Raw genomic sequence first — 12,447 nt, 5'->3', positions numbered from 1 at the left:
GTTGAACAAATTTGAGAAATAAAAAGTCATGGGTTTTTTGCTGTTAAAACCTGTTATTTAGCAAACCTTAAGAGGAGTGAATCCTCCTGAAATTACAGTAAGAACCAGACTCACACATATAGTCCACCTTCATAAAGTCTTACAAGCCCCAGGTATCATACTTCAATCTTCTTTAATTCTTGGGAAGTTCAAGACCCCCAGGTATGACCCTTTAAACTCTTCTATAGCAATAAATCTGTAGTAATACAGCAGAATACACAGCAATAAAAAATAACCAGAAAGAGCATATAAATAGCTACTTGTGTCTGTGATAGATGAAATTGCTAGCAGAGTGCAGGATGGGGAGCTGGCAGGCTGCACAGCAGACTCACCTGTCTGAGGTCATACACGGTTAAGCCAACAGAAATGATCGACAGGATTATGATGGCCACTGAATACTCTGTGTAGCCTTGGCTCAGCCACAGCGTGAGGGTGAAGGCTTGGAACACGTAGAAGGGGTTTAAAATCTGCAAACGCAAATGTTACACACATCAGGGGACGGACATAACACATGTCAGGAGAGATCAAGTGTGGGAAAAGGTGAGAACATTTCATTACAGTGTCCAGGAGTCTTGAACGCCGATCTAAAGTATTGTTTTGCCATCCCAAGGCAGCATTCTTTCATGGCTGTTTTCGAGCATTAATAGCCTCCAGCTCTGAACTTATCAGCTTACATGTAGTTCGTGGTGTTTGTAATTAAAAGCTGTTGCTAACCAGTTACTATGCAGCAGCAACTACGCTGGCAACTTAAAGCCAGACTTAAGTTGACTTTGAATCAGTTGGTTTCCCACCATAGCCATCTAACAAAGGTGACCTTAACATTTCTGATTCTAAGTAATTGCTACACAGGAGACACTACCCACATGTGGAAAAAAAAAGACTGAATTACCTTAAAAGTCTTTAATACTTTGTGATTCAAAAAAGTCACTATGAATATGATATTTATTTGGAAAAAGAAAAATGGTAAAGAAGAACTAATGGTCTGTGGTGCCATCAGTAATCAGTTTTAGACTACAGCTAAAATGAAGGCTTGATTTCCTCATACTTCATACTTTTAGCTACTCCACATTGTGTCAGCCTTACAAAACCAGTCATCACTCACTTTAATGTGTTATGCTAAAACAGGCCACAAGCCCCACTTAAGTCTGAGAATATAATTTCAGTTATTGTGGTATCTAACTAACAACAAAAGAATTAGATGAAGTTTTTCAGAGATTTGCCTGCCACTTGACTCGTCTGAAGGAGTGACAGACTTTTCTGTAGAACTGGTATAACTAAAACAGCCACTGAAAGAGCTTTCTGCATAAAGATTGGAACTGAAATGAATTATTCATCTGGCAAATTTGGTCCCTCAATGAAAATTTAATACTTTCTTTGACATTCAGTAGGACAGAGACAGACACTAAATCAGGGTGCCAGCCTTCGGACACTGAAGCTGTATCTGGACTGAAATATCACAAGCTTATGAGGACCAGTCTGCCTCCAGGCACCACCATTAATATTTCAAACATGAAGCTTCAGCCTTGGATGGAAGTGCAAAGTTCAAATTAAACAAACTTTTTAGAGTGCTACACTGGAGTTCTCTTCAAAACCATCTCCAGAGGGCACTGAAAGGTTGGTAACATCAAATCCAACCCATTTCAGGAGCCCTGGAGCTTTTCATGTGTTTTGTAGGGTTTCAAACAAACTCCACTTAAAGTTCAGACACATGCTAGCTTGGAGTCCTAGCATTCATAGCTCTTTTCCATTTTAAAGACATTCACATAGCATCTACAATTCACTAAAGTGAACACAGATGACATGACAGTATCCTGCATGCAAAGCCTCTGCTTACAGGTTGGCAAAAATGTATGTCCAGCATTTCTATATGCAAACTCAACAAGTAACCATCCATACACGTCTCTCCCCTTATCCAGAAGACGTGTGTGTTTTGTCCCCTGTAGAGGAAGAACAGTCTTAGCAGCGTGTCCTTATTTATGCATCAAAAAAATTGTCTTGCGTCTATGGCATAGGAGAAAAGGAAGTTACTAGGTGAACAAGGCAATTATAAAATAGGAATTTTGCAAATGTTTTCCTCCATTCTAAAGCACACTCCCGATTTAAACTGCTGTTGCCGTCACAAGCAAGCTTGTACGATGCTCTGTACTACTTTTGGACTACTAAAACAATGCTATTAAAGAGGAACAAGTCTGCCTTAGTTGTACCCATAAAATTTTCACTGCAGATCATTATCAAGAGCCTGCATGAAAAGACAGAGTTACTGATGTGGCTATGGTCAGTCCTAGTAGTTGCAGAAAGCACGAGCACTCCAGGTGCATGTCGCTGCTCAGTCATGAGGCAAGATGTCCCAGTTCATGGCAGATGTTCACTCGGGAATAAGGGCCTACAGCAGAGGAGGAGGACATCAGTCCCCCACACTACTGCTCTCCAAGAAGGGACACAGTCATCATAAGGGAAACATTTAGCTGTTATAAGTATGCAGCACCAAGCATCCTCTTAGCTTCATATTCTTCCCTTTAACCTTCCGCCAGGAATGTGTGCTAATAGCCATAAAGGATGTTCACCAACTGTCCTCCATGGCTTATGCCTATGAAGCATCAATCACCCCATCCCAGCATGCCCACGTAAAGCCTTCAAAACACTTCAAACCCGTCCCACCAAGTGCTAGTCTGACTTACTGACCTCTTTAAAAAGTAACTTCCAAATAGGACGAATTTCAACTTCGATGGCATTAGGCCCACACACCAGCTGCCTGTAGGAAGGTAGAGAAGAGTTCCCCATGTTATAGCTTAGTCATGTAGGATAAGACTTCATGTGGAAAACTGGGCACCCAAATAACATTAACACTTATCTAAAAAGTAAGTCCTGGGGACACCATATGGCTAAGCAGGACAAATAAACCTGTCAGGAAGCTAGTGTATCCGAGACGACTTTAGACAGAGGCAGAATATTACTGTTTCCTTGCTGAAAAGATTGTCAGTTTGCTGCTAAACCCTTTGAAGAGCTTTCCAGAGGCCTTTTAAGGAGAAAATGGCAAAGTAAGACAGTCATGGCTTGCTGTGCCCTGAACCCCAGGTGGAACCGGTGGCGTTTTCCCCAGATGGTTATTCAGTCTGTGGCATCACTGAGAAAATAATGAGCTCAGTAAAGTGTGAGGGATAATGATTTTGCACCTTTCCAAATGTCACCCACAGAGTTTGCACTGTCTTACTAAGATGAGTAGCAAGAAGCTCACATGAATTTGAAAGGAAGGATTAATAGGTCACACTGTCACAATTAGCTCATACACCTACTCGTACGTAGACAGTACCTGATCTTCTGTTCTTCCCTTGTGAGGCCAGCTCCAAACTTGTGGTGTATGCTGTGACATGTGTTGCTGTCTTCTAATGATCTAGGGTAACAGGAGAAAGTTCAGACAAGGGAGTCCCCTACCACAAAGGGTTTTGTAACAGGCTGTTGACACTCACCCAACTTTCTTGAATTCTTTTACAGAAAAGTCCCAAATATAACGGATTTTCTGCACCTGGATACATCTCATCTGCAAGACCAAATAGCAAAAATTCATTTGCCATTCAAGGGAAAACCATCTCACTGTTACAGAAATGCTTCCCCATGTTTTAGGGGAAAACTTGAGCTTATGTAAACAAGATTTGCAGGAAGATGCTGACAGAGCACCCTTGGGAGCCTCCAGGTGCCTTGACTCCTATTTTCACACACCTCCTCCCTGCCATCTTTCTTCTCCGTTTTATAGATGACATACCTTTAACTGTGGCTTCATTACAGCTCTGTTTATTACAGAGTCTTTATCAGCTACAAGAGGACCATCTGAATTCCTACCAACAGGTAGAGCCAATGTGGACAAATCAATCCAGGTCACTTTCTTCTGGCTGTACCTCTGAAACTCATCCTAGAGAAGTAGAGCACAGTTCAGTCATGAGCCCCAAATATTGCCTGTGATAACATTTCCTGTCTCTGGGAAGTATATATGAGATTCCCAGAGAACTACAGTACTGTGGCATCATTGTAATCATAGCAAATGTAAGTCCATAGTAACAGGCATGTTGGTATCAGTGGTTTAGTACCAGTCAGTAAAGCACTTCGAAGTCACTCTCGCAATCATCTCCATTTGCTTTGGTTCATGCTGCAGAGCAATTTCAGGGAAGATGAAACTAAACCAGAAGATGCGCTTCAATAGCTACTGGATGGATATTCAGTCTATGGGATCAGACTAGAGCTAGTTGGAAGTAAAAGCTTTCTGAGACACTTCTGGTGTGGACATTGAGTCCTCAGCACCAGCTACTTTGCTCTACAAAACTCCTATAATGCTGTGTTACTTGCTATACATCCATAGCCAAAAGCAACTCAACTTTACTGCTATACATGCATTTGTCAGACTGTCCTTTAATCAGTTTAGTCTAAAGTACCTAGTTACAATGAGCAATAGATAACTCATTCAGTGGTTTGAGTGCATTTATTTTAGGAATATCATTGCAATATTGAGCATTAAGCGTCTTAAGCGTTTGCTCTGCTAGAATTACGTTGGGTTTTAATTTACAGTCATGGAGTCTTAGAATATAACTAATGCCTGAAACCCAGATCTCTAAAACCTATCTCCTCAGCATTCTCCAATAACTTTAAAGCAGAAAGGCTACTAACAGCCACAACTTCCGAAGACGATCCCTCTGCTGAAGTCAGTTGGCTGCACGCCATGCACATAAAGGAAGGGAAGAGGCAGAGCTGTTTTATGGAACATGTTATTGGCAGAGGACAGCTGCTGGAGCCTGTGGATGGGTAGCAGCATTGCCTGAAGCCTGCTCCATGCCCAGCCTTCAGGCAGAGTGGCTGCAGCCTTTTTAGTGTAAATATGGTCTTTTACACAGTATTTCAAACTCTGCAAATAAAAATGCTTGGTCCTCTGAAGCTTGACTCACCCCTGCCTCTCCACTTCCAAAGTGGAAAGTGTTATTAACCTGCTACATCATGCAGACAAAGACAGACAGGCTGCCCTATCTGTGAAAACAATAGGATCTGCAAATAACAATCATCGGCTACGAGGGTTCACCTACTGTTGTTCTGAGCAGAACAACGTCCGCTTCTTCCAAGTTGCAGCGGATGCAGTTTGCCCACACATCCCACTCTGGCTTCCAGTAAAAGAGCAGCAGCAGAGCCCCACAGGACAAGATGTATCCAGCAATGCACAAGGCTTTTCGGCAGCCTTGAGTTTTGTAGCCAAAAATCTCCTGTACAGCAAAGAGAAAGCATTCTTTGTTAACAGGTTTGACCTCGGTGTTTGTTCATCAGAAAACACAAGCTTATTGAAAAGAAAGGCTGGTGACTGAAGCCTTACCTCATAACTGCCCAAGGTCATTTTTGGAAATGAGAGTTTGCCGATTGATGTGACATAGTTAAGAATACAGCAGAGCTGCTGAAAGGAGGATACTGCTGGGCTGCTGCTGGCAGAGGAGCGTTCTCAAATCAGCTCTCCCAGGATTAACAAAGAATTAACTCCAGTCTGGAGCTTTTACCGTCAAGACTGCAGATGACCCTTCACGGTAACAGTTCTCTAACTGCAGCGCTAGCACCAAACAGCCCTGCCTGCCACCGAGGATGTCTCCATGCGAACTTAGTGCTGACTGCTGAAATCTACCTCGCAGCAGGGACACAGAATCTGCCTCAGGGAAGGAAAGCTGCCAAGCCCCAAGGAACACCTCCCAGGTACCAGGTACCTTACCTACTGTGTGTTATCTTTCACCATGTACACCTTATCTTGAAAACACATATGGAAGGGCTCTTTTTGCTCTGTACACTCTCTTCCTCCAACTTATTCCCCAGGTTGTCTGTCATCTTCCCTACTTGCCTTTTCATTTTGATGGCCCAGTAGTCATCTATTCAGTGATGCTCCATTGCCTGTGAAGATTATTAAGTTCATAGCTTTAGTTTTTCCACTTGAGAAGAACTCTGGATTTTTGTACCCTTTGGTTTGCTTTAAACCTACCCACGGGCTAACAATAACTTCAATGCCTGTAGCATAACTGGATCATTCTCTACACGCTGGGTGCTTTCCCAGCCCTCTCAGCACCCAGCAGGGCATGAGGGAAGGGGGGAGAGGCTCCATCCACAGCTGGTAGCTCACAGCACCCAGGGATGCCAACCCTTTGTCACTCACATCCAGCCTGGCCACAGCTCTCACAGCACTGAGACAGCAGCCACCCTGCTGGTGTGGTAGGTGCCACCCTGGCCCTGCAGCCCTACACCCACCCACCCCCTCAGCAGCCGTGTGAGTGTCCCTTTCTGCTTCCCCACAGGCACCAAGTTGGGAACCCAGGCAGCCCCCACCACAGGCCTCACATTGTGCCATCCATGCTATGGTAGATTGTATAAAAGTTTATTTGGAAAAAGAATTTTGTTTTAAGGCTGAAATGAAAACTCAGTAAAAGACATTTATTTTTTTGTGTTGCGTCCACTGCTGAAAAAAAAAAAAACCAAAAAACAAACAAAACAACGCAACCCATCCCACACCACCCCTCAACAATTGTTTTTCATCAGGTATCTCCATTCCTGCTGCCGTGATCCATTTGTTTCCCTATATAGGGCACTTCCCAGCCACTTCTCAACTTTCTTCCCCGCTCCAAAAAGCCCAGCTCCAGGCAATCCCTGCAATTTTTCCCTAGGGCTGATGACGAGGGACAAGGGCAGGAGAGCAGGGTTGCTCAGGAGCAAGCGGCAGCAGTGGCACCAGAGGCAAGCGGCTGCGGTGCTGTCCTGCTCGCACCTGGCCCATCGCCCCGGCACCCACGCTGCCTGCCGCCCGCTGCTCATGGGTGCTGCAGGACAGGCCTGTGCAAGGAGCTGCAGGAGCAATCACTGAGGTGAGATACCTAACCCTGGCCACAGATAACAATTACCCACCCACCAGGCAGCAGGTACATGAGGCATCTGCCCCTGGGAAGGTATCAAGTGACCCTGCAGACGCAGGCAGAGGTAGGAAGTAAAAGGAAATGGTTTTGTATGTCTACTTGGGACTACACTGAATGTTTTTCCAGAATAGCTTGCCAACTAAAGTACACAATGCCATGGGATAGTGTAACCTATTGACACGGCTTACACAGTGGAGAGGAAGGGGAGGAAATGGTGGTTTAAATTATAAACAAAAAGAATAAAAATGAGGAAATCCCACATATGGAATATATGTCACAGAAATGCTGGAAGGATAACTGGTGCTTTACAGGAAAGAGTTTGCAACAAAGCAGAGCTCTTAGGAGAGGGCTTCTACAAAAAATTGTACTGGTTCAACTTCAAATAAAATTTTCAAGTGATTTAAAAGCAGTAGAGTAAGCACCTATTTAGGTTTAAGAGAGCCATTAACTTGATTTATCTGAACTCTGATCATAATCAACATAAACTAAGCTGAAATCAATGCAGCTGAACTGAAATAAAGACGATCATGCAGCCCTTATACCAGGTTAGCAAAATCCATTTCAAACCAGTTCTGTAGCTTTTAGATGTGCAGCCCTACTGTATACAAAATATTATTCCTGTGGAGGCCACAGAAGTTTAAATCAATAAATACAAATGCTGTTTTCAGGGTGGGAGGACAAACCACAGCGTCCACAAACAAGGAAATTCAAGGAGATTTTCATTGGCTTGCCTTTTCATAGCAGGGTTTTTATAAATACACTCCAGATGCAGGCCTGGAAAACAAGCAGCCTGTTATGTGGGTGGCCGGAATGACAGGAGGTGCGTGGGACCATAACTCATCCATCACCCCAAAGGGACTGGAGAGGATCAAATCCACAGCCAAAGATGGAGGGAAGGCTGGGGAAGAGCTGTGGTGTTAGGGCTGGGTGAGTGCAAGGCTGGGAGTCACCCACCAAGAGCATTTGGGGATTTCTAGTATGAGCCGAACACAGGCTGTTGCCAGCAAGTGGGACTCTAGCATACAGCTGTATGTTAAGCACAGCAACTGAAGAACCCCAAAATGCATTAGCTGTGATGGAAGATAATTAATAGAAGTACACTGTACGTGTCTAAAAGGGATGGTTTAAATAAGTGGAGTTGTGCTGTGACCTCCTGACACCCAGGGTGCTGGGGAGGTGCCCCTTCCTCGAGGCTGCAGGACCCCAGCACAGCTGGGTCATGCCAGGTCCTCACCCCTGTGCCAGCTTGGGGCCAGGCAGGAGCCCGAGTGCCCCAGGCCAGCGAGATGGCCTTGGCTGGTGCCATCAGTCCCCATACAGCTGCAAAACGTGGCCGATCAACTGCATCGCTCTGCACAAGAGAGGAGGTACAAAGGCAGTCTGTGTTAGCGCACAGCCTGTTCTCAGAGAATACACACAGCATTCACAGAGTGCTTAGGAAGCAGCACTGAAAGCCAGAACTGAGGGAACCCATGTTTGTGGCTGATTTAACCCACTGAGCCCGCCTGCAGTAAGAAAAGTTTTCCAAGAAGTGCAATACCTGGAAGCAAGACTGCTCCAGCAAACAGGACTGTAGGAAGATGTATTCGGAAAAACACTACTCAGCCTGACACAAGGCAGGCTGTGTCAGCTGCATCGGGGACAGAGCCAGGGCCCTCCTCTGCCAGCAGGGTTGCAGCCACAAGCTGAATGGGGCAAGAGAGGTGTCTCCTGGAAGTGGGTGCAGCTCATCTGGGGTGCACAGACTCCCAGCTAAAAGGCTGCTTGTGGCAACAGCCTCACTCCACCCATCCATCCATCCTGGCCCTCCATCCTCATCGGGGAGTTGGCATCCCCATTGCTTCTTATGCAAGTAGAGGCAGGCATTGAGGGCCATATCCACGCATCAGCTAGTGACCCGCTGAAGAACACTGCCTGTAGCAATCAGCATGACACAGATGATCCCTAGCTGATTCCTTACCTGTCTCCCACAGCAGATTTTTCATTTCATGCTGGATCCAGGCTGCTGCAACTGGCCTAAGCATCCTAGTCTAAAACAAGCTTACATGAGCACCAGCCAAATCCCTGCAGGAATTTACTGAAGGCAACCAGGGAAGCTGAAGCCCCACCGCTATTAGTAGCCCTGAAAGCAATCCTGATACAGAGGTGCAGGTGTGCTCTGTGGGGCAGGATCTCTCCCACCTGTGCATGCCCTGAGCACCTGCATCCCCATGATGGAGGCACCTTCTCAGTCCCCAAGGCTGGGCAAACAGTGACACTGGAGATGCTGGGAAGCACCTGCTAGCAGCCTCTGCTTGCAGAGGACAGAGACTCCTGTCCTAGGGGAGCATGCTGCTGTGCTTCCAGTGCATGCAGCACATACATCTCTCTAGCAAATACAGGAGTGACAGGACTGTATTTTACACCTGTGCAGAGTCATCTATTTCTGTGCCCACTCTGTGCACTGGAAATATCTGGATTTCAGCTGTTCCTTGCACAGAAAGCCGGAGGAGAAAGTCTTACTCCCACCCTCACCAGACTCTATGTAATCACTCCATGTTAGCAGGGAGAGGAAGAGTTTCCAACTCATTGTGTTTGCAAAGCACTTAGCGCAGCCCTTCCAGGCTGCTGCACATAATCAATAATCAATCACAATCAAAGACAGAGAGTAGATTCAATTAACATTAATTTAAAAACCTTGTAAAGACAGAGCAGCTCCATAAAAGCTGCTGTAGAAGACTAAGAAACAAGGGATTCCTGCCATGAGAGCCATGGTAGACTTTGGTCATCTGCCCAATCTTCCTAGACCTGGTAAGCAGCAGACCCTTACATTTCAGGAAAAGCGATTTAATCACTGCTTCAGCCAATTGTCCATGATAAAACTCATTTGTAAACACTTTCCCTATGACTTGCTTTCTGATACAAGATGAGCCAGTAAGGGAAAGTGTACCCATCAGCAGAGATCCTCACAATTAGGATGGAAAAGACAGTGGGGAAAGGGATGCTGCTCCCTGGCCAGATGACTTCTGGTGGACAGAGAGGTCTCTTCCATGTTTTGTGCCTCTGGACTTAAGTAGTATGTTCCTCACTTAGCCCTTACTTTGCAAAAATCAATCTCAAAAAGTCAGCAAGGACTAATCCAGGTTTTTGCCTTCACAGTGCCCAAATGGGGAGTGAAGGTGAAGAAGAAGTGGAGGCATATCCAATATGGGCATGTGGGAAAAGAGGTGCATAAGGAAACCAAAACCCAGCGCTGTCCCCCATTCCTTACCAGCTCATTTTCTTCATCCTTGTTGAGAAGCACACAATGATCCTTCCAAAACTTTTCCTCCATCTGACCACGTTGTTTTCAGTCCTGGATGTTCTTTTTGGTGGGGTCAAGCAATGTTGAGCGCAGTTACTGACTTGAACTCAGGCCAGTGTTAAAGTTACTCTCAGCATGGTCCTGTCTGCTGCCTTGGAAAGTCTCACAGTGCACACGCTTCTTATTAGGCTCCCAGGAGAGGGAGGAAAATCCACCCTCACGTGTAAAGACCTTAAATGCCTGGCTTATGCAAGGCGTGTATTTGCCTCCTGGCTTTGCTGCATTTGCCAGGGTGGGGCTGGCTGGAGCAGATCTCTGGTGGCCGAGGGAGGGAGGGAGGGAGGGAGGACGCCTGCGGTCCTGTGCCAGAGAGATGGCTCTGCTCAGGGGTCTGAGGAAAATCAGGGCACACAGTAAGGAGAAGGGTGGGAGAGTGCCGCAGACCTGTGCAGAGCTGACCCCAGAGCAGCCATCCTAGTGCCAGGAACCACCTCCAGCGTGTCACAGAGAAACATCTGCTTTGGGCAGATCACAGTGTTCGGGCCTGGGCTTGGTTTTGGCACAGTGGAGGTGCATGATGGAGCAGTGGTTTTCAGGTGTGGATCTGGTCTGACCTTCCCCAGTAGCTCTGGGCATCGCCTCAAACATGAGCTTTGGTTCAAATTCTGCCAGAGTTAGAAGGAAAGAGCAATCAGGCTGGATGACTCCTTTGGAGAAGCCCAGCTGGGCAACACAGGACCCTTGAACAGCATGCAGCGTGAACCCCTGCAAAGCAGGGAGAGATGGGGTCTCCAACCAGTCCCCCTGGCAGGGACAGCAGCGGCAGGCAGGCTTGGGAGCCCCACTGTGCATCTTCCAGACTCTTGTGTCCCAGCTCTCAGTGTTGTCAGAGACATTTTTCAGGCATTAACCTGAAATTGCTCTGTCTCCTCCATTTCTTCTTCTGTCACAAAGTCTGAAAACAACCATTTATCCAGGCAGGAAATATGTGCTGCATTATAGTCCTGGAATAAAGTACATGGAGACAATGGCTCCGAGTTTGCTCAGACCCTTTTTGGCTCAGCCACAGAGAAGCAATTCTCTATCACTGATGAGACGAGGGGATTTAAACTCCATAAAGAGACACAGTCTTTGCACACAGTGTATTTCCCCCATGATGGCAAATCAGGAATTCTTCTAAATTCTCCTTCCCACAGGTGGGAGAGAGAACAATACCCAGGGACTGCAGTGCAGCATGTCTGGAGTCTTTTAAGTCTCCCTCAATCTGCAGTTCCATCCTGGAAAGAGCTCCAACAACTGAGAGAAACACCTTTCACTAGGCAGAATACTAAGGAAAAAAAAGCATTTATCCATGTTTCTTCTCTTTGAAACAGAGCAAGGAGAGGCCAGGCTGTCTGACCCTAGAAAGACCAAAGAGCAATTGTCACTTTGCTGCACCCTGAATCTACATGGGGTGGCTCTGCATAGTCCAACCAGATCCATCTTTGGGTGGTTCTGCCAGCTGTAGTTGTGTCCATGAAACAGCAAAGATGGACCAAACACTGAAGAATCCTGAAAAATCAGGGAGGTGGTGCAAAAATACATATTTTTCTTTTTTTTAAAGCATTGTCATTTTGAACTACCTAAAGCCTGAATTGAATCAGATTTCAACGTAAATGAACAGTGCCCCTTTGTCTCTACCTCTCCTCTGAGAAGGCATCCGTAAGCTTGTCCACCATGCTATTCTGCACATAAGCCACTGTCATGCAGCTCCCTGGATGTGATGTACTTGCAAACATTCCACTCCCTGGTTTTCAGAAGCAGTGCCCATTTCTAAGGGTCTTGTACCTGGCCCTTACACAAAGGCCAGCTGTGTCCTTTGTGGACATTCTTGTGGCAAAAGGCTTGTACACAAAGATATAAAGTGCAATCCACTGTAAGTAGGTGACTGCCTACTACCAGCCAACACCTCCTGTAACTCTCCAGGGGAAGGAAACTCAAGAGAGGTTTCATTACCTGGGTGGTGCTACTAGTTCTCTCTATTTTGATCATCCAGGGTGAGGTACATTTCATTTACAGGCATATGACCTCCAGTCTCCGGACCCGAGTCTCAGCAGCTTCCCTGCATGGCACAGCAGGATGCCCACCACTACCACCACAGCCTGAGCTTGCAAAGTGCTCCCCAAGCTGTGTGGGACACCTCCAGCCCCAGTCCACCAAGCTGTGGAG

The 12,447-nt window shown here is 46.1% G+C and overlaps 1 protein-coding gene across 7 annotated transcripts in view; it reads right to left on the bottom strand.

Moving 5' to 3' along the window:
- The window catches only part of LOC128149460 (probable cation-transporting ATPase 13A5), a 37,626-nt gene extending 25,931 nt beyond the window's left edge, over positions 1-11,695 (bottom strand). For 2 of the 7 annotated variants that reach the window (XM_052804696.1, XM_052804700.1), the window contains exons 1-7: positions 10,207-11,681; positions 5,106-5,279; positions 3,800-3,946; positions 3,507-3,577; positions 3,350-3,430; positions 2,722-2,791; positions 372-506 (exon numbers count right to left, since the gene is read on the bottom strand). In XM_052804696.1, the coding sequence (XP_052660656.1) occupies positions 372-506; positions 2,722-2,791; positions 3,350-3,430; positions 3,507-3,577; positions 3,800-3,946; positions 5,106-5,279; positions 10,207-10,269 (741 nt within the window). In that variant the 5' untranslated portion in view covers positions 10,270-11,681. Of the gene's footprint in view, positions 1-371; positions 507-2,721; positions 2,792-3,349; positions 3,431-3,506; positions 3,578-3,799; positions 3,947-5,105; positions 5,280-5,386; positions 5,478-10,206 lie in introns of those variants that run through there. The other 5 variants (XM_052804699.1, XM_052804698.1, XM_052804694.1 and 2 more) reach the window with 5 other exon arrangements.
- Between the last annotated feature and the right edge of the window lie 752 nt (positions 11,696-12,447).

The sequence above is a fragment of the Harpia harpyja genome, chromosome 12 (genome assembly GCF_026419915.1).
Source record: "Harpia harpyja isolate bHarHar1 chromosome 12, bHarHar1 primary haplotype, whole genome shotgun sequence".
NCBI classification, from domain to species: Eukaryota; Metazoa; Chordata; class Aves; order Accipitriformes; family Accipitridae; genus Harpia; species Harpia harpyja.
Note: the sequence above shows the minus strand (reverse complement) of the source record. Positions and strands in the feature narration are given on the sequence as shown.